The sequence below is a fragment of the Falco naumanni genome, chromosome 6 (assembly GCF_017639655.2).
Source record: "Falco naumanni isolate bFalNau1 chromosome 6, bFalNau1.pat, whole genome shotgun sequence".
NCBI lineage: Eukaryota > Metazoa > Chordata > Aves > Falconiformes > Falconidae > Falco > Falco naumanni.
This window is the reverse complement of record NC_054059.1, coordinates 72,701,409-72,722,052: the sequence shown is the minus strand read 5'-3', so window position 1 is coordinate 72,722,052 and position 20,644 is coordinate 72,701,409. Positions and strand designations below refer to the sequence as shown.

General features: G+C 58.2%; 2 protein-coding genes across 6 annotated transcripts in view; one reads left to right on the top strand and one right to left on the bottom strand.

Moving 5' to 3' along the window:
* Positions 1–1,577, bottom strand: part of EFR3B (EFR3 homolog B) — a 40,703-nt gene extending 39,126 nt beyond the window's left edge. Inside the window, exon 1 of one of the 3 annotated variants that reach the window (XM_040599130.1) lies at positions 1,536–1,577. In XM_040599130.1, the coding sequence (XP_040455064.1) occupies positions 1,536–1,542 (7 nt within the window). In that variant the 5' untranslated portion in view covers positions 1,543–1,577. Of the gene's footprint in view, positions 1–251; positions 383–1,535 lie in introns of those variants that run through there. The other 2 variants (XM_040599131.1, XM_040599132.1) reach the window with 2 other exon arrangements.
* An 8,261-nt stretch (positions 1,578–9,838) lies between these two features.
* DNAJC27 (DnaJ heat shock protein family (Hsp40) member C27) lies at positions 9,839–19,553 on the top strand. Of its 3 annotated transcripts, none has more exons than XM_040599014.1 (8): positions 9,839–10,066; positions 11,537–11,593; positions 11,826–11,908; positions 12,440–12,509; positions 14,252–14,416; positions 14,875–14,997; positions 15,560–15,720; positions 17,076–19,553. In XM_040599014.1, exons 1-8 carry the CDS (start codon positions 9,980–9,982, stop codon positions 17,206–17,208), a joined length of 879 nt encoding a protein of 292 aa, XP_040454948.1. In that variant the 5' UTR covers positions 9,839–9,979; the 3' UTR covers positions 17,209–19,553. The 3 variants fall into 3 exon arrangements, with proteins under 3 accessions (XP_040454948.1, XP_040454947.1, XP_040454949.1); XM_040599013.1 differs by having other exon boundaries at positions 11,480–11,593; XM_040599015.1 differs by lacking the exon at positions 11,537–11,593.
* The last annotated feature ends 1,091 nt before the right edge of the window (positions 19,554–20,644 follow it).

Sequence of the window (20,644 nt, the reverse complement as noted above, 5' to 3'; positions counted from 1 at the left end):
CCCCCCCCGCCCCGGCCCCACTAAGTAGAAACCCACACCCCAAGCCCACCACTTCTGCTCCTTTCCCCACCGGAGGCAGGTGCTGCATCCCAACACATCAGCCCAGCGCACCTCAGGACCTCCCATCTGTGTTAACCCCACTGAGCCCCAAAGCACCCCAGCACCCATGGCCGGGGTAAGGAAGGGGAGAAAAGGAGTGTCACCACCCTTCCCACCCATCTCCCTCCTGCCACATCCCACCACGCACTCACCCCTGGCACTGCAGTACCTCGCAGAAAGGGGGCTCGGCCCCCCACACCAAAGTGACCCCACAGCCCTTGGGGTGGGCTGCGAGCCCCCAAGGCAGGACACTGGTCAGGGGCTCTCTCCTCTGTAGCGCTCGCCCTGCACTGACAGCCTGGGGAAGGATGATGCTTGGGTACCAAGGATTTAAGAGCCACCCGGCCACCCCCTGGCCCTTCCCAAAAGCTCCCAGCAGCTTAGCGCAGCCACTGCCCGGGGCGGGGGGGGCGGCCAGCTGCTCTGCCAGCTGCTCCCCATTACGCACTCGGCATCACCTCACCACGCTCACTGCCCGGCTGGGGACACGCGACCCCATATGCCTGCCCCGCACAGGAGTGACACCAGTGACAGCATGGGGGTCAAACGGGGCGGGGGGGGGGGGGGGGGATGGCATCCCCAAACACCTCAAGCTTCAGGGGCCTATATGGGATTGGAGTCTGCCCTATGCCAGGGACCAGGCAGCTCCCCAGGTGGCTGGTCATGTATAAGACCCCTGATTCTGGGGTGGGGGTGACACTCCCCCCGCCCCCCAAGTAGCCAGGTGGAGCTGAAACACCCCATATAGCACCCAAGTCTTTCCCAGATGCCCCAGCAGCATGGGGGTCACTGGTCCCATAGAGAAGCACGGTCCTCCCAGTCCCGGGGAGCAGGTGACTCCAGGAAGATGGGCTGGGGTGGGTAGGGGGTGGTGATTAATGAACTGTAGTCCCCCAGGATGGGGGCAATACCCCAGTGATAGAGGGGGCATTTGCAGCCTTTTCTGGGACCACAGCGTGTGTCCCAGCCCCAAAGGGGTGACACCCTCCAGAAACTGGGGGACGCACAGCCCTGTAAAGGACCAAGGTGCCCCTCCCCAAAACCCAAAGAGGGGCCACCCCCCAGTAACTAGGGAGATGCACACCTCTGCAGAGGACCAAGTCCCCCCAGTAACTTAGGGGCTGCAAAAGATCAAGGTCCCCTCAACCCCCGAGGGGGGCTCCCCCCAGTAAGCGGGGGGCGCACAACTCCGTACAGGACAGAGGCTCCACCCCCCACCCCCAAAGAGGGGTCACCCGCCAGGAACGGGGGGCGCACAACCCTGTAAAGCACGAGGCCCCCCAGCCCTGGAGGGGCGAGCCCTTGGCCGGGCCCCGGGGGACGCACCGCGGGGCGGGGACGAAGCCCAAGTCCCCGGGAAGCGCGGGAGGGGGAGGAGGGGGGGGTCGCGCACAGCCCCGGCCCGGCCCCGCTCCCGGCCCGCCGCGGGCACTCACCGTACATGGCCGCCGCCGCTGGCCCGGCCCGGCCCGGCCCGGCGCGGCTCGGCGCGGCTGCAGGCGGCGGTGCCCGGCCCGGTTCTGCCCCACCGCGCGGCGCCGGCCGGGGGCGGCACCGGGGGGGGCGGCACCTGGGGGGAGGTACCGCGGCGGCTCCTCCCGCCGGCGCGGCCGCAGCGCCCGACCCGCTCCGCCCGGCACGGCACGGCCCGGCAGCGCCCCCCGCCCCCATCCCGGTGCCACCCCGCCGGGCATCCCGGTGCCACCCCGCCCCCATCCCGGTGCCACCCCGCCCCCATCCCGGTGCCACCCCGCCGGGCATGCCGGTGCCTCCCCGCCCCCATCCCGGTGCCACCCCGCCCCCATCCTGGTGCCACCCCGCCGGGAATCCCGGTGCCACCCCGCCGGGCATCCCTGTGCCGTGCCCCCGCAGCAGCACACCCCGCCGGGCACCCCGGCCCACGCGGCGCCCCCCGCGCCCCACCCCCCCACACCCCCCCCCCCCCCCCGCGGCGCGCCCCAAACCCGGCACTGGGCAGAACCTGCACGTCGGTGCCCCCTGTCACCGGTCCACCCCCCCGGTCCACCCCGAGCATCCTTCCTCCGCGGTACACCCAGCGCTCTCCCCCTGTGGGAGGGGATGCAGCGTGCGCCCCCCGGCCCGAAGCCAGCCCCACAGAGCCTGTGCCCACCTGAGCTGCAACCTCCAGCAGCGCCGGGGCTTGGCCCTGCACCGCCAGCCTGGTGACAGCCCCACCAGGCTGCCCAAAGGGTGGCAGGGTGTGCTGCTGCGGGGGCACGGCGCAGGGAATGCGGGCAGATCCAGGTCAGCTCAGCTGCTTCTGGAAAGTTCTGGAGAGTGAGACTAGGGGGCTCAGACTGCCCTGGGGAGACAGGGATGCAGTCCCCAGTCTTTGGGCTCCACTCAAGGATGAGCCGGAGGCGGGTGGCATGAAAGCAGGGCCAGGACATGGGGAGGTGTCAGGGCATGGAGGCCAGAAGGGCATGAAGAAGGGTATGGCACGGTATGGTACAGCACAGCACCGCGTGGTACTGCACCGCGCAGGACAGTACGGCACAGCTTGGTTCAGTGCAGCACAGCCTGACACAGGGAATTTGGCATGGTTTGGCATGGCCAGCCCTGCACAGTGTGGCACTGCAGAGTACTACACAGCAATGACCTTTTCTCCTTTACATTTACTTTTTTCCCACCATTTGGACCCATTCCACCTCTTTTCCCAGCTGGCCAGGCTGACACTAGGGGCCTTTGCGCTGGAGCCCCTCATGGCCTGGGGCCCCACACATCTCCCACGGCCACCGCATCCCGTGCACAGCAAAACCAACCCAGCCACAAAGCCAAAGCCCTCCCTGTGCCAGACCCTGTCACAAGCATGAGTGACACAGCAAAGCAAAGATGCTGCCCTGGGCCTTGGCTGGGGACAAGGACAAGGCTGGAAGTGACAGGGCACCTTGGCTGGTGAGGTGCTGGCACCAGACTGTCACAGATCTCCCCTTCCCCAAGCTTTTCGCTGCATCTCTTCCCACATGGCAAAGTCCCTGGGTTGGATCATTTAATTAGGCAATAGCTGGTGCCACACAATCTTCCTCGCAGGAAAATTACGTTTTAATTAAAACATTTTGGGAGTTAATCTGTGTTGCAGATTCCCCAGGTGGTGGAGCAGCCACATGAAGATCCGTGTCCCCAGGGGACCGGAGGACTTTCACAGGGGGACATGGCAGCAGTCACAAGTTGAGGGATGAAGCTCCTGAGTGTCCCTGGCCAGGCCCTGCCCCCAAAACAGTCATAAAGTCCTTTTTATTGTAAATTAAAAGCCTCAGAGTAAAACCTGATGATAAGAACCTGAAGCAGATGTAGCAAGCCCCCCAGCCCAGGAGCCCTCGTCCCTTTGCTCACAGGGATCTGCAAGGCCATCGGCTCACCACAAAGGGACACCGTGGTCATTGGGACGGTACTATGGTGCAGCCAAGGAAACAAGTCCTCCACAGCCACTTTAGGGACCTGGGGACAGCACCCACATAGATGCTAGTACCAACCCACACCACCATCAACAAGCCCTGAGACCCCCCCAGACTATACGCAAAACACATAGTGCTGGTTTGAACCCCAAAAGTTGTTGCTACTGGAAAAGCCTGGTATAATCTCTGCCCTCAAAGAGTATGAGTGGACATGGGCATCCAAGGAGGCCAGCAGCACCCTGGCTGGTGTCAGCGATGGCGTGGCCAGCAGGGCCGGGGCAGGGACCGTCCCCCTGCGCTGGGCACCGGTGCGGCCGCCCCTCGAGCCCTGGGGTCCGTTCTGGCCCCTCACTCCCAGACAGAGCTTGGGGGGCCGGAGCGTGTCCAGAGCCGGGCAGGGGGCTGGGGCAGGGGCTGGGGCACCAGTCTGATGGGGGGGCTGGGGGGTCAGCCTGGAGAGGAGGGGGCTCGGGGGGGACCCGATCGCTCCCTACAGCTGCCTGGGAGGGGGCTGCAGCCAGGGGGGTCGGTCTCTGCTCCCAGGTCACAAGCGACAGGACAAGGGGGAACGGCCTCAGGTTGCACCAGGGCAGGTTTAGGTTGGAGACTGGGAAACATTTCTTCACCGAAAGGGTGTCCAGCACTGGGACAGGCTGCCCAGGGAGGGGGGGAGGCACCGTCCTGGAGGGATTTAAAAGACGTGTAGATGTGGTGCTCGGGGACATGGGTTAGTGATGGGCTTGGCAGTGCTGGGTTAAAAGTTGGACTTGATAATCTTAATGGTCTTTCCAACCTAAATAAGTCCGTGATTCTATCCCTGCCTCAGGCCAGGATGGATCCATGGAAGCTGGGGCAGGGGTCCAGGCCACCTCCAGCATGTGGCTCCTCCTGAATTCATGGTGCAAGACAAGGGTGGAGATGAGGTAAACCCTGCCCACCACCAGTGCTGCTCCTCAGCCCCTACCTGTCACCACCCCAAGGGACATCCCAACATGCTCTAGGCTTGCCCAGAGGGATCCGAGCGCGTCTCTGCTGTGGCACAGCACAGTGCCCCTCGTCGCTCCAGCAGGCAAGGGGAGATGCCAAATCACCTGGGGTCTGGGATGCTCTTGGGACACATGGCTGCATTCCTGCTTAGGACTCAGAAACGCTGTGCAGAGCTCAGCATGTCAGGCAGTGTGGGCATATGGGGCATTAAGAAGGACTGCTGTGCCCCGAGCACCAGGATCCCTCTCCAGGATGGCTCAGAGGGAGTTGGCTGGTGGGTGCTAAGGGAAGACAACGACCTGGTGGCAGCTAGAGCTGTAACAGTCATGCCGGGAGGATGGCAAGGAGCTGCTCACCCTGGGCACCTCCTTTGTCAGACACGTCCATCCCAGGTCCATCTGCTGCCTCTCCTTCCTTGCATCCCCCCCGCTCTCCCGCAGCTGTTTCCATGGCCACGGAGCTGCTGCAGCAACCGCAGCAGGGTCTCCGGCATGAGTGTGCATCCCTTCCCGGCCATGGAGCCGGGACACAGCCAGGCCCAGGGGTCAGCCGCCTGTAGCTGCTCCCACACACCTGTGCTCAGCCTTGGGGTGTTTGCACCAGCTCGCACGCACCCATGTCCGTACTGGTGCCAGCACTCCCCATGTTGCTTGCATGATGCCCGGGGACGGGGTCTTCCTGTGCCCTGAGAGCTCTTGCAGGCAATGTGCCACCTCTCACATGTCTCTGCGTTACTTGTCACATGAGGATCCATTTCTTGCACATGTGTGGCACTGGAGGGAGAAGGACTGGGAGAAGGGACGCTGTCACGGCGCAAGGCAATGCTGCCCGCGCACGAATCACTTGCAGTGGACAGAGAATCTCTGCTGAAAAGCCAGGCACTGCCCTCCCTCCCGCTGGAAGGGGTGCACCCGTGGGCATCTCTGCTGCGAACACTGGTGTTTCCAGGAGCTCCGGAAGGTGCTGCGGGCAAATCAACAGGGCACCTGAGCCTGAGCCAGATCTCCTCGATGCTCTGGGCTGACATGGGGCTAGCTCCCTGCCCCATCTCCCCAGCTTTTGCAATGCTGCAGAGAAGCTCCCTGCGACCTTCAGGGAGACCCTGCACTTGTGCTGGGGGCTGCGAGGGCTACAGGACTGTCCCAACACTTCCTGGGGCCCAGACATCCACAGATGAGCACGGTGGTCCTTCTGCCCCAACACAAAGTCCAAGGACCCTGCACCACCTCTCCTCCCACACCACCACCACAGCATGCCACCACCCTGGCTCAGGGATCGGGAAACTGAATCACGCTTTGCCTCTCCTGCCCAAACACCACTGGTTCTTTCCCCAAGCCCAGTGGTGCTATGCACACCACAGGAGCACTCCAGGGGACACGTGCAAGGTTGTCACCACCACAGATTTACGTGCACACCTCATGCACAGTGCTCCAGACCATCAAACACAGCAGGGTGACAGTGGCAGGGCCAGTTCAGTCACGGAGGTGAAAAATGCAGCTTCTGCCAGCCAGAAACGTTGGTTACACCTGCACAAGCAACCCAAGCTCAGCACAGACACACTGACACAGGCAACCCAAGGAGCACCTTGTCCGGGTGTTGGTCTAATGGAGATGGTGTTGCCTGCATCCCTGCAAAGAGCCTTGGTCTCCCTGTCCAACCTACTGCTATTCCCCCAGGCTACAGACATCTCCAAAGGACTGTACCCATCTTATAGACCCAGTTTTCTTGGAAAAATGCAGTTCTGGCCAACAAGCCAGTCACAGTGACCACCTTACTGCGAAAGCTTTACATCTCCTTACAGAGTCAGCAGGGAATGAAAGGCTGGTGATCAGGAGACACCAAAGCGTGTATCCCTGAGCCAGGACTGGGGTTTGCGTGTGAAGGAAATCCCTTTAGAGCCTCCGATATGTGCCCTAATCCCTCAAGGGATCCTATCATTTCATAATGCACCCAATAAACACGCTGGGACAGCACTTGTGTGTGGCAGGAATGGTTGTGTACACTCACAATCTTTATATTCTTTTGTGGATATTGACACTACGTATACTTTATCTACATTAGTTTATCTGTCTATCTGTAACTGTACCTTAGCTGGATGTGATTTTAAGTATACTGCCCCAATTATTGCTTGTCAACTATACCCTCCCACCTCTCATCTCTGATGGAAGAGTTTTTGCAGCATGTGGCCTTACATTGACTACCGAAGCAGGGGAGGGAGCAGGCACAATAAACATTAATACCTGTCCACCACAGGTCACACAAATCCTGGAATGTGCTCAAAAAAAACAGTTACATGTAGCTGGTGGGAATGCCCTTTAGGGTTGTCTCCCACCCTTATGGGAATATCCAATGTCTTTCTTCATCCTCCCGTTGTTATCCTTATTTTGAGCCATTTCTTACTTGTTTTAGTCACCTCGTTACGTATCAGCACTTGGTTTTCAGCCTGCACTATTCTGATGTAGCCCTTAATCACTCCGTGGCCAAACTCCCCTCCGTGCCTGACACCCCCAAGGGCAGAAGGGGGAGGCATCAACATGAGTCTTGGCCTAATACCACCACGACAAGGCGGTCACCCTTTCCCCCACCAAACAAGGGGTGATGTGCAAGGCTAGCGTTGCCTCACACATTATTTCCAGGCCCCAGAACCGGCGCAGGAAGGGAGCAGAGGTGAGACGTGGTGGTGGGTTAACAAGTCCAAACGGTGCTTCTGAAACACAAAATTAAAAAGAACAGTTCCATCAGGGAGTTTGGGATTACCCAAGCCAGGTCGGTCGGTCCAAGTCGCTCGTCCAGAGATGAAGCCATGCCCTGCTCCGTGCCTGCCTGATATCCACAGTCGTGTAAGTCTCCGCACACCCGGATATTGAGTCTAGCCCCGTATTAGTGAATTATTGGATTTGCTGTCATTATAACCTGGCTAATTGCACTACTGATCTGTATTTATTACTGTACTGTTTCTTAGAAATAAATTGTTTGCCCCTAAAGCTGCTGATCTGGTGTCTGTTACCACGACCCGAACCTGTAAGTCAGCAGGTCTGCTGTAAGCCCTTACGATGCCCAGACTTGGTGAGGAGGTTGGCACGGAGCTAAGCTACCTCCCCTTGTCCTCCCAGGGCTCTTTTCCTCCCAGCCCAGAGAAAACCCCACGGAGGGCTTTCTAGCTGGTAGCAAAACAAAGAGAGGGGGAAAATTACCTTCTTCCTTTTTCCTGTTTTCCAAATAAACTAAAGGACACACTTGGCCCAGGATGAACTGTGCAAAGAAAACCCCAAGCTCATCTCTCCCCTGCTGCTGGGATGGGGGCAGGGCAGTGCTTGCCTCCTGCATGGAAGTGGGAATTCTAAGCCCATTCCTATGATGCTGCTGGGCAGATAGGGTCTCTGATGGCTTGGGAGAGGGGACAGTGCCACAGGCCAAGGCGAGGAGCTGCCCATAGATGTCCTCACCAGCATCTCAAGGAGGAAGGGCTGAGTTCACCAAATCAGTTGCCAGATGGACTTGTAAGAAACAATAACAACCATCTGACCAGGAATGTCTGTACATGGATGCATAGGATCAATGGAGGGTTAAAGAAATCAGCTTAAATTGGCACAGAGACATGTGCCTGGTTTCATCAAGCCACCAGACAGTGGGAAGATGAAGAACAAGCTGAAGATAACAAAGAAGAACAAAGCTAAAGATAAGGTGACATGAAGATGAAGAACAGAGCTGGGGTCATAAAACACCCAGAGATGGATAATGGCAGGGGCTCTTTTGGCGAAGATTTATGAGACCAGATAATGAGGCAGAAGATCCCAAACAGCCCGTAACAGGCCTGTCAAAAAGCAGCTTCTTGTTGCCAGTCAGGAGGAAGCCAGAAGAGGTGTTGAGGTATTGATAGCCAGCATTCCTAGCCCTTAGCACGTGCTAGTGACCCCCTCCTCAACACCCACTTCTGCCGCCCTCGCTTCCAGTGAGGCCTCTCGCCAGCCAGGCACATGCTCCCAGCAGGACATGGCGGGGGGTGTCACAGGATCCCTAAGCTTAGACCATCTCAGCTGAGAAAACCTGCTCCCATGTCCATCTCTAGCTTGACAGCAAAGTCTGCAGAGAGCTGAGAGATGCCCAAGCCACGTGGGCCCTGCCCGAGGATCTCCGTGCCAAGGGGCAGCTGCGATCCCCCTGGGAAGATGGCCTCAAAACTCCCAGCCCTGTGTCCCCTTCTGGGACCTTGTCTTTGAGGCACAACACAAAGGTTCTCCTTCCTGGCAGGATCTCCCTGGGCTGCAAGGAGCAGATAAGGATGTTATTTGCCATGAGGGTCCCGGTGCGTGGCCCTGCTCCGTGGTGAGCCCCTCTACCCCTGTCCTGGGGTGCCATGGGGTCACTGCCAGCTCTCGTGTCACCTAAGGCTGCCTGCCTCGTGAACCTATTTCACGAGGGGGTCATCCTCGAGGAAGGCACATTTTCCCCTCCCCAAAACTGATTCAACACCAACCCAAACAGCTCCTAACCGAGGCTGAACCAGGATTTTCCATCCCAGCCTGCACAGGAAGGTTGTGAGCTGCACCCCGGCCAGCCTCCCCAGCCTGGCCCATTCTCAGTCCTACAGGGACCCAGGCTGGGGGGACAGCCCTGTGGCAAGTCCCAGGGAACAGGCGGTGTAACTGCTCCATCTGGGGCTCCCCGGGGTCACCCCCCGCCCCCGCCAGCTCAGCACACAAGGACAGCAGGACGGCCTGGGCCCGGCGGGACAATGCTGCGTGGTGCTGCTTTTGAGCCCCTGGAGATGGGGCACAGGCCAGGGCCCGTCCTACTGAAAAAAGAGGTGGAGGGCAGGCCTCGTGCAGGGCCACCAGTCTGTCCCTTCCTACAGCACCTCACTGCTAACCCCCAGGGTGCACAGGACGGGCAGGGCAGGGCAGGGCGGGGTTTTGCAGGCAGGACAGGACAGGGGGAGAGCAGGAGGGGCAGGACAGGCAGGACAGGGGCAGGGCAGGACAGAGCAGGACCAGGGCAGGGGCAGGGGCAGGACGGGGCAGGCAGGGCAGGAGCAAGGCAGGCAGGACAGGGGCAGGACGGGGGCAGGACCAGGGCAGGGGCAGGGACAGGATGGGGCACGGCAGGACGGGGCAGGGGCAGTGCAGGGCAGGCAGGGCAGGCAGTGCAGGGCAGGGCAGGGCAGGCAGGGCAGTGCGGGCAGTGCAGGCAGGGCAGGCAGTGCGGGCAGGGCGGGCAGGGCAGGCAGCGCCCCGGCCCCCACCGCACCGCTCTGCCGCCCCCTGCGGGGCGTTGACGGCTCCTGCCAGAGCGGCGCGCGCCAACCTCCTCGCCAAATCTCGCGAGAACGTCGGGCTGCGGAGCGGGAGGCGGGCGGAAGTCTCGCGCGAGCTGAGGCGCGGGGCGGTGGGGCGGCCCTGGGGCCGCCGCGCTCCTACCCTGGTTCCGCCGCCTCAGCTTGGCGCGGCTCGGCCCGCACCGCCCCAGCCCGCACCGCCATGGAGGCGAATCCGCAGAAGCGAAAGGAGACGCGCAAGTCGCTGCGGGTTAAAGTCATCTCCATGGGCAACGCGGAGGTGGGCAAGGTGAGGCGGTGCGATTGGCGGGCGGGCGGTGGCGGGCAGGCCAGCTATCCAATAGGCAGCCGGGTGCAAACAGGCGGCCGAGCTGCTCGTGAGGGCGCGGATTGGTGGCTGTGCCGGTCTCTAGCCAATCGGGAGCAGGCCGCTCCGTGCTTTGCGTGGTGGGAGGGTGGGACGAGCGGAGGATTGACAGCTGGGGCGGGGCCGCGCGCCGTAACGCCGAGTCTTATTGGCTGCGGGACGAGGGGCGGGGCTGCACGCCTTGGCGCGCAGCTGGTGGCGGGTGTCATGGCGGTGTCTGCGGTCCCTGTTGTCAGTGGCCTCCTCCGTGCCCTGGGCCTCTGCTTACCCGCCCCCCTCGGGGCAGGCCCAGTGCGGGGCTCGCGGCACGGCACGGGCGGGCGGTGGGCAGGGTGCGGCCCCCGGTCCTGCTCGGGGCCTGCCCCGTGGGCCCAGCGGGCCGCAGAGCGTTTCCCCTCTGTGTGAGGTGGGTCCCTCCGTGATCTGGCTGCCAAGGAACAGCCGTTCCCCTGGACGCTTCCCTGGGAGGGAGCCTTCGTGACCGTGCTCCAGCTGCAGATACCACAGTGCAGCACCTGAGGGCAGAAAGCATGGATCCAGCCCTTAGTGCCTTCTTCCAGGGCATGCGGAGGTTGCCAGACCCCCTCCCCTGTTTGGCTTTAATCAGGGGTTCACCCAGGACCCCCCCTTCCTCCTGCTGTGGTGACCCAGCTCTTCTCTGGGGTGTTACTTCTCCCAGATAGGTTCTGTTCTGAAGCGCTGCCTTTTTTTATTTGCTAAGTCAGTGTAGTTGTACTATGCTGCTGGCACAAAGCCTCCCTTGGGGCAGACAAATGCCTCACTGGTGGGAAGAAAACCCAGAAGGATCTTGCCGGACAGAGTGGGCAAAGAGGTGGCAAGTGACATTTATCCTTACGATATTTATGTCTTGATGGATGATAGCAGCTACCTCCTCTCCCTAAACAGTATCTATGCCAGTCAGGGGCAGAATGGAGGCTGGAGGGACCTAGTGTGAGGCTGAATGTGCTTCTCATGCTGCCTGCTTGGGCTGCCAGAGTGTTCTTCATGGCTTTTGGGGAGCTGACTGCCCCCAGGCAATGAACACCCAGCTACTCCAGGGTGGATGTTTTCTGTAGGGGAGCCATAGAATCACAGAATGGTTTGGGTGGGAAGGGACCTTAAAGATCACCTAGTTCCAGCCCTCTGCCACTGGCAGGGACACCTTCCACTAGACCAGGCTGCTCCAAGCCCATCCAGCCTGGCCTTGAACACTGCCAGGGATGGGGCACCCACAGCTGCTCTGGGCAGCCTGTGCCGGTGCCCCACCGCCCTCACAGTAAACAATTTCTTTCGCTACATGCCCTTGCCCAAAGCCCCTCCCTAGCTTTCTTGTAGGCCCCTCTAGGTACTGGAAGGTGCTTTAAGGTCTCCCCAGAACCTTCTATTCTCCAGGCTGAACAAACCAGAATGTGGATAAATCAGTTTCTTGGCACTCCGATCTCCAAACAGGTAAGGAATAAATGACACCCAGCGGCTTTTCCTGCGTTTTGCAGAAGGAAAACTGTCCTGGTAAAGATTTGTCCTTTGGTTGTGGGTTAATTAGCTAGTTTAGGGACTTCCTGCAGAGTTGATGTCTCTGAAGCCATCCAGGTGGCTGGGGGCTGTCAGTGAATTTCTTATTAATGTGAATATTGCGGTGTATGGTGCCATCCTGCTGAGACCCCCTTTCCCTTTCTCCCAGAGCTGCATTATAAAGCGTTACTGTGAGAAGAGGTTTGTTCCAAAATACCTGGCGACTATTGGTATCGACTACGGTGTCACAAAGTAAGTACCTTCATGGTGAGGATCTGCAAGTGCTGGGAGAGTGTGATGAACTGTGCTGTCACAGATGGCAGGCGTGGGTCTGCCAGGGCCTGGGTGAGGTGTCTGCTGTGGGAGCTGCTGACCACCGGGGAGACAGCAGTGGGGCTGTCTCATCTCCTGCAGCTCCTGAATGGCCACACTGCCTTGAGCCAGGTGTACTTGGCTCTGCCAAGACTGCTTAGTTTCCATAGCATAATCTGCATTTCTGCTTTAATAATAAGATAATCTGCCTAATGAGTCTTCTCTGCTAGCATAGCTCCCCATTACCATGTTGTATCCAGAGCTGGTGGTCTCTTCCTTGTTTGCCTGGCTCAAGGGGCAGTTTTCTGGCCATTAAACCCAGGTGCTTGGAACTTACTGAGGTTTCTGCCCCTGGTCACCCAGCTCTTTCTCTGCAGAGGGCTGGCAGAGATAAGGGGTGTTCTTGTGGGGACGCAGCCTGCACAAAGGCTGAGGGAGAGCCTTCTCAAGCATTTCATACCTCTCTTTCAGAGTGCAGGTCAGAGACCGAGAGATTAAGGTGAACATCTTTGACATGGCAGGACACCCGTTCTTCTATGAGGTAAGGCAGACCCGGCTCCAGGCAGCACACCAGCTGACCTGTCTCAGAACTGTTTGGCACCCATCAGCTTTCCTCAGATCTGCCTGAAATTGGGTTTGGGGGTGGGAAACTTGAAAATACATTTCTTCACTGCAGTACAACCCCTTCTTTCTTGCTACGGATACCTAATGCAGACCAGCACTGGAAACCCCTGCTGCCTGTCTGCGAGCAGTGACTCCGCGCTGCTAGGGGTTACTGAATCCAGGAGCCTGAAAGAGATGAGGCTGCTGCAGGTCCGTGCTTTGAGGTCCAACCGGTAGTGAGGCTGAGTGTGTATCCCTGGTAGGCACACACAGGCCCACCTGTACAAGACATATATACGTCTAAACATGGCTGGCTGTACAAATCGACACAGGAACAGCCAGCACTGGCACAAACAGCACCAGTGTCCTCATCCTGGCCTGGTGTCTTCTCTGGCTGATCAGAAATAACTGTCCTGTATCTGGCCTTAGACACTCTTCCAGCAGCTGTCCTGGGGATCCGCGGTCTCCCCAGTTGCTGGCCCTGGGCATACAAGCCCTGGAGGCTGCATCCTCCATTATGCACACCCACATGCACGGACAGATATCCTGCAGGTTCCTCCAGTAGCTGGGCCGAGACATGCAGTGGCTGGCCTTGGATCCTCAGTCTGTCCCACTGCCTCACACACAGGGAAACACACACATGCAAATGGGTCTCTTGGTTGACTCCCAGAGCTTCTAGTCTCCTCGGGAGTCGGTCTGACACCTTGTCTGCCCTTGAGCCTCTGCTTTTTTGTGCATGTGAAGATGAATCTTTTATGGGCAAATTGCTCTCCTGTGATGGGCCTGGGGACAGTGTGGTCAGGGTGTTGCATGGGTTCCCCTGTCTATCCTGTTTCAAAGAATCACAGCATGGTCAGGGTTGGCAGGGACCTCTGGAGCCCACCCAGCCCACCCCCTGCTCAAGCAGGCTCTCCTACAGCAGCTGCACAGGATCGCATCCAGGTGGGCTCTGGACGTCCCCAGAGAAGGAGACTGCACAGCCTCTCTGGGCAGCCTGTCCCCGTGCTCCGGCACCCTCAAGGGAAAGAAGTTTTTCCTGCTCTCCCCAGGAGCTCCCTGTGCTGCAGTTTGTGCCCGTTGCCCCTTGTCCTGTCGCTGGGCACCGCTGACAAGAGCCCGGCCCCGGCCCCCTGACACTGGCCCTTAAGGTACCTGTGTGCATCGCTCAGGTCCCCTCTCAGCCTTCTCCTGCCCAGGCTGAACAGCCCCAGCTCCCGCAGCCTTTCCTCACCAGGGAGATGCTCCAGCCCCTCATCAGCTTGGTCACCTCTGCTGGCCCCTCTCAGTATTTCCCTGTCTCTCTGGAACTGGGGAGCCCAGCACTGGACCCAGCACTCCAGATGCATCCTCACCAGGGCAGAGCAGAGTGGAAGGACAACCTTCTTCAACTTGCTGCCCACGCTTCTCTTCATGCACCCCAGGATCCCACCGGCCGCCTTGGCCACAAGGACACACTGCTGGCTCATGGGCAACTTGCTGCCCACCAGAACTCCCAGGTCCTTCGTGTCATCTTTTTCCTGTGATCCAGGTCTTTTTCTGTGATATTCTGTTTGTGTGGAGATGAGATTTTTACCACAGAACCAGATAGGTGCCAAGTTAATGGTGATACCCAGATCTGCCAGGCTGTGTGCTCTCAGCCTGGCTATCGCTGGTGCCAGTGCCCTACCTTTGTCCCCACAGGTGAGGAACGAGTTTTACAAGGACACACAGGGGGTCATCCTGGTCTACGACGTTGGACAAAAGGAGTCTTTTGATGCACTGGATGCATGGCTGGCTGAGATGAAGCAGGAGCTGGGCCCCCATGGCAACATGGAGAACATTGTCTTCGTTGTCTGTGCAAACAAGGTGGGCTGTAGGGGTGAGCCAGGCTGCGGCATAGCCCTGATCTCTGGCCCTCAGGGCTCACTGTGTTCCCAGCTTGAGCCCAAGCTTCTAAGCTCCAGCTGCAACAAGGAAAATGTTATTGGTTGTAGGGAAGACTTTCTAAGAGTCAGATCTGTGTGTGGGAAGCACTGGAGACCACATTTCAATGGGTTTTTGAGAATGTGGTGGCCACACATGAGGAAGGGATCAAGTAGATGTTGCACTGTCTCTGGACTAGGTAAAATCTCAAAGGCCTTTTCACTTGAATTTTCTGTGCTTTCTTTCCACGTTGCCTCCATTCCTTCAGGATAAGCAAAAAGCCTCTCCAGCCAGACAGAACCTTTACCCACTGTTAGATGATCGACCTTGAAGCTGTGTTCCTCCAGCTGCTGCTGCAGACCCTGGCTGGGCTCTGATCTCTGCCTTTTCTCCTGGTCTAGATTGACTGCACCAAGCACCGCAGCGTAGATGAAAGTGAGGGGCGGCTCTGGGCAGAGAGCCGGGGCTTTCTTTACTTTGAGACATCAGCACAAACAGGAGAAGGAATCAACGAGATGTTTCAGGTAAGGTGTAATGAAGGTGATGAGGGCACAGACACCACACTGAGCCAGGATTTGTTGGCAGGATATCCCCTGAACTGCCTGGATCCCACAAAACCTTGTTGGGAACTCTGCCCCAGAGGTGTCTTCCCAGTGAAATGTCACCCTGAGAAAGCCGTACCTGTTTAGCTCAGGATCAGTATTAGTCCTTCCAGTCCTGAGCTGGCCCTAGCATTGTGTTGCTCAGAGCTGATGATCCCCCAGGCTGCTGGAAACATAAAGCAGGGATGCCCATGTCACCTGTTCAGGTCTAGCACTGAGCTGAACTGAGTTTGAGGTGAATGCGCAGCCTGGCCTCCTCCTCAGTCTGTCCCATGGCCCTTGCAAGGACTGGATTGCCCCCAGACTAGGGTATGTCAGTGCCCCATGGCCCAGGCAGTGGGCAGTGAACATTCAGCAGTTGTGCAAATGCTCCCCCATGCTTCGGAGCATGAGCCCGCAGCCAGCAAGGGCACTGGGGTCTCCTATGCAATGCCACCACCTCTGGGGACTGTTCCTTCCTGCTGACTCCTTCCCGTGTCCTCAGACTTTCTACTCTGCCATCATTGACCTGTGTGACAACGGTGGGAAACGCCCTCCTTCCAGCATGGGAGTTGGCTTCACCAAAGAGCAGGCAGATGCCATTCGCAGGATCCGCAACAGCAAGGACAGCTGGGACATGCTGGGGGTCAAACCCGGAGCCACAAGGTGAGGGAGACTTCAGCATGTGCCTGGCTGTCTGTCATCTGTCTGACCTGGCAGGCTAGTTGGATCTGTGATCATTTAGTGACCTGCCTGCTGCTAAGCTCACCTCGGTTTATATAGCATCTGGGCATAAGCATCTAGTCACAAAATTGCGGCAATGCAGAATAAACCCTTGGTCCTGAGCACCAAATTTGCCCTTTTAGCAGACGAGCCAGGCTGGAGGCAAGGGGGGAATGATGAATGCAAGAACTTCAGCCCTGCTGGCTGCCTGGCCTTACACCCTGCCTCCAGGCTGAGCCGTCTCTGGCCAGACGTGTTTGGAGCAGCTCCAGCTTTCCTTTCCTTGCTCACCACATCTAGAGGAGTTTTAAGGCAGCTGTGAGGCTGCTGCCCACATTAGCAAAAAGGGATTTATGTTACAGTTCTTCCACCTGGAAACTACTCCCACAAGACAAGCTTTCTCTTTGTTTTCCTCAGAGGACCTCTAGCCAGGTGGAATTGGTCATTGCCTGTGTAAGAGGTTGGATATTGAATCTCCCCGTTCTGCTGTATGACTTGGGCAGCTAAAACAAGCTCCCGGAGCAATCCTTTACTTTATTCTCTCTGAAGTGTGAGGACCACCCTTGTGTACTCCTTGCGGAGGGGCTGGAAAGTAGATTTTATCATTAGATTATATCATTCGGGACTCGTACATCCTCCCGTTGGCTCTTGGAAATGTAGGTGTTGAGCCTAACCCCTCCTCCAGCCCCCTCTCATCCACAGGGAGAGAGCAGCAGCTCTGCAGGGCAGTTTGTGCTGGCAATCACAGTGCAGATGGAAGAGACAGAGTTGCCTCCGTGAAGAGGTGCCCCTATCTCTCCATGGCCTGCAGCTGGAGCCGAGATGTCTGCCTTGGACCAGACACCCCAGGCTTAAAGGGCTGAAGTGATGTGCAATGCCTTCACCGGAGTGCGTAGGCGGTTTGATGCGAAGCTGAGTCAGGGTGCGTGTGCCCCCACGCTGTCTCCCAGCTTTCTGCTCTTGCGGTGCCAGAGACTCAGCACACCATGGCACGTGTCACAGGCACGTGTCTGGCATGATGGGAGCATTTGTGCCGGCGCAGTCCCATGGTAGAGAGGTTATATCTGCCCCAGGAGAGGGATTCTCCCCCTTTTCTGCTCGTGCAACACCAAGAAGTGCCCCGTGTGCTTTTCTGCAGCTCTTTCTCTGTAGCACCACCTCCAAAGCTTGGAGGTCCTTAATGCAAGAAACAGAAGGGTTCAAAAGTGTCTGCACAGGGCTGTTGAGCATAGTGGGAGCTCAGCTGGGCCAGGCTGTGTGTCTTATGGGTCCCTTCACTCTTGTCGTGTGTCTCCTAGGGATGAAGTGAACAAAGCCTATCGGAAGCTGGCTGTGCTGCTCCACCCCGATAAGTGTGTGGCTCCTGGCAGCGAGGACGCCTTCAAAGCAGTGGTGAACGCCCGGACCGTGCTTCTCAAAAACATAAAGTAGGGAATAGAACCACTCAGAGCTGAAAACCTTCCCCTCCTCCGAGCTAGCTCCCAGGCAGCTGTACGGCTGTGGGGCACCTCTTTCCTCCTCACATTTACCGCTAGCGTGGGCACAGATGCTTCCAGCACCAGCCATGGGAACAGGACTGCAGTGCACTTGTGATGTGCTGAGGAGGGGAGAGGGACCCCAGAGCCCTCCCTGCATCCATGGCCCCAGGTCGTGGTTGGCGGTAAGTGCTGAAAGCAGTGAAGTCCCCACCTTCCCAGCTGTGTTACACCTCCCAGGAGTTTACCAGCTGTGGAGGGGTTTGGATGTGGCTCTAACCTGTGGGTGCAGTGAGGGCAGAGCAAGCTCTGACCCGAAAACTTCTGTGCCTGAAAACGTTGGTGTCATGGGTGGAGGATGCCCAGGAGGGCAGTGAGTTACTAGTCCTGGGTTATCCTAGAGCAGCCTCTGCAAGGCTGCCCATGTGGGAAGCCACAGAGGCACTGCCGAGCACCGGAGCAGTTCAGCATGCCGAGCAAAGCCGGCTACTTCCAGCTGACACCCAACGATGCTGCTTTTGGCAGTGGGGAGGGCAGGTTGCTTGAGGAAACTTCTCTGGTACTGCAGGGAGAAACCAGCTCCAAGAGCGTCCTTTTCCCCTTCCTCCTCAACCTGTTGTGGTGCCAGTAATGGTCCCTTTGGCAGGACTAGGGCTCTCCCCCAGGCACTCACCACGTTATCACAGCCCAGTCTCCTGCCACCACCTCCTTCGGTCTCCCTGAGCTCAGCTCATTGGGAAGAGCCCTTAGGGCTGCAGTCCCTCAGGCTGCGTGCTCCTTCTCTCCCGGCCCTCTGCTCACACCACACTGGCAAGCTCTGGGTAGGTGCCACTGTGCCCCTTGGGGGACTGTCCTCAGGCGTGGGTGGCCCTGGCTGTTTGCAGGCCAGAGGAGGGTGCTGACCCAAGGAGGAGGCAGTTCAGCCTGCAGCATGGGTGCCTGTCAGCTCTGCCCTTCCTGCCCTCGGCCAGTCTCGTCTCCTGAGCTTCAGCCACACCACAGAGCTCCATGGGTGCCTGCAGTCTGTAGGCTCGCTTGGCCCCGCAGCGCGCTCTGGTTAGGTGAGTGGTGGAAGGGGCATGTTCTCCCCCAACCCTCTCTCACAGCAGCAGCGATTGCCCTGCTTTGCTAGTTATTATGGGTTGCTGATCAGCAGGTGGGTGCAGGTTGCTCCCTCCTGGTCACAGCTGCTCTGCCCTTCGAAGAGTCTTGTTGATTTAGAGGGGAGCGTTGCTGGTCACCCCAGCAGGTGCTCGCAGAGGCTTGAGATCTGGCTGTTGTGATCCTGAGGGGGTTTGGAGCTGTGGTGGTCTGCTAGGCTCTTAGGGTAGACCAAGCAGGAGGTTCCTTGGGCCCCTGTGGTTTTGTCAGGACCCAGTTTTACTTCCTTGCTGCTGTATGACTTGGGCAGGGAAGGTCAGGACACTAAGGTACGAAATGGAAGCCACTGAGTGTGTGCACAGGCATCCTTACCCCACCCCACAGGTATCCTGTTTGAAAGTGTTTTCTCCTGTGTTCAGTGCAATATTTTATTTTTTTTTTTCTCTTCAAGGCAGCTTTTCTGTGTTTCCCTTTCAAAATACATCATAAATCAACAGTAGATCCTCCCCCTTTTTGGCAGCAAGCATTAAGGGACTTTAAAGCCAGTGTTGTTTTGCTCTTGCTCTGTTTTTTGGTGCGGGGTTGCTGGGAAGAAGAAATAAGCTATCCTGCTGGGAAGCACTTTTTACTCCTCTGGTGTAGAAATAACCAAGGGGAGATGTTGCTACAAAAGGTTAATGTTTAAAATATTTTTCCTCTCCTAGATATACAAAAAGGTGGGCTGGGGGAGGTCAGCAGGGCAGGCGTTGGAGCTGTGGCAAGGCACGCTGATGAGGTCTTATTTTGCATGTTTTATAACACTGTGGAGTTCACCGGAAACCTCCCCTCTTGTCTAGTGGAGGAAACTACTTAATTCTGGCCTCAAACCTGTTGCTCTGTATTTTTTTTCCATTGAGGAGGGTAAGTAATCCTGTTGCTGAATGGTGCACTTCACTTTGAGTGTGAGATCCTAGTGGCTGGAGTAACCGAAAGGCTTCCTCGGTTCCTGCTGCTCAGGGGCTCTCCAGGTCTGTTGTGCCACGCGTGGTCCCTCCTGTTTGCTCCTCAGGTGACTGGCCACAGGTCTTGGGGTTTCTCCTGACTGTTTACAGAGCGGACTGGATGTTCAGAGATGGATCACACGCGCATGTCACGTCTAGTGATTCTGGTGACCTTCTGAGTTCTGTTATTTTTATAAATTAAATCCCCCTTTGGAACAAAGGAAGCCCTGTGAGCTGTCCTGCTGTGGCGACTGCCTGCTGTTAATGTTTAATTGCCCTTTGACTCATTTCTCTCCTCCCCAGCTGGGTATGGCCGAGGCTGGTGATGAAGAGCTGCCCTCGAGGGTGATGATGGAGGTTGTGAATCAACTCCACGGGAGTGGGCACTGGGTAAGGGACCAGTGCAGCCCCAGGAGTCCCACAGGGATGTGATGTGGGCTGCACCCAGCCGCTGTGAGGCCTGGCTCTAGTCAGGGGACCCAGAGGCAGAGGGGTAGCTCCGTCCTTGCTCACACACCTCCACACCAACGGCCCTGGTAGGGTGCTTCCTCCGTGCCGTCTGTCAGGACCGTAAGCTCCAGATGCCTCCAGCAAGGCTGCCACCACCCAGGCTCTGTCTCTGGCCTAGGAGTCCCACATCCTCCTGCCTATTACAAAGAGCAAGTCCTGCTGCTGAAGTGTCCCTCCTGCAATGAAAGTACTGGGATCCTGATCCCACACAAAGGGGCTTTCCTGTTCAGCATCCAGAAATGCAACCAGGAGCCACCTCTGAAGACCCGTGGAAGGGCAGGCCTCCCTCCCCGTGCCCAGGGGCAGTGCCTGCCTGCGCTTTGCCTGCTGCCCAGCACGCAGCGGAGCTGGCACGCTGGGGGGGACGTGAGGATTTCTGGCCTGGCCCTGTGCCTGACAGCCACGGTCTGCTCCTGGCTGCTGCTCCAGGCTGGCACACCCTGTGACGTGCCAGGCAGGGCCGGGGGGGACACATCCTTCCCTGAGATTCACAAACCGCTGCTGGCCTTCAGCTTCGTTGGCCTTGGGACCAGTTAACCTTCCTCACCAGGGCTCCCTGCCCGTGGCCAACCTGGGATGGGTTGGCCTGGGGTCCCCCATGTCCCAGGATGGACGGCCAGGGCTCTGTCCCTGTCCCTTGCTGGCAGAGGCACGCACAAGCCTGGGCAGCCCAAGCCCTTGCCCACACTCTGCCTGTGCTGCTCTTGCGCTGCGGCAGTTGGGAGTGCTGCCAAGCATGCCCCAAACCTCGGGGGACCTCTGGCTTTGGCGTTCTCCTTTTGGTATTAATTACTGCACAGA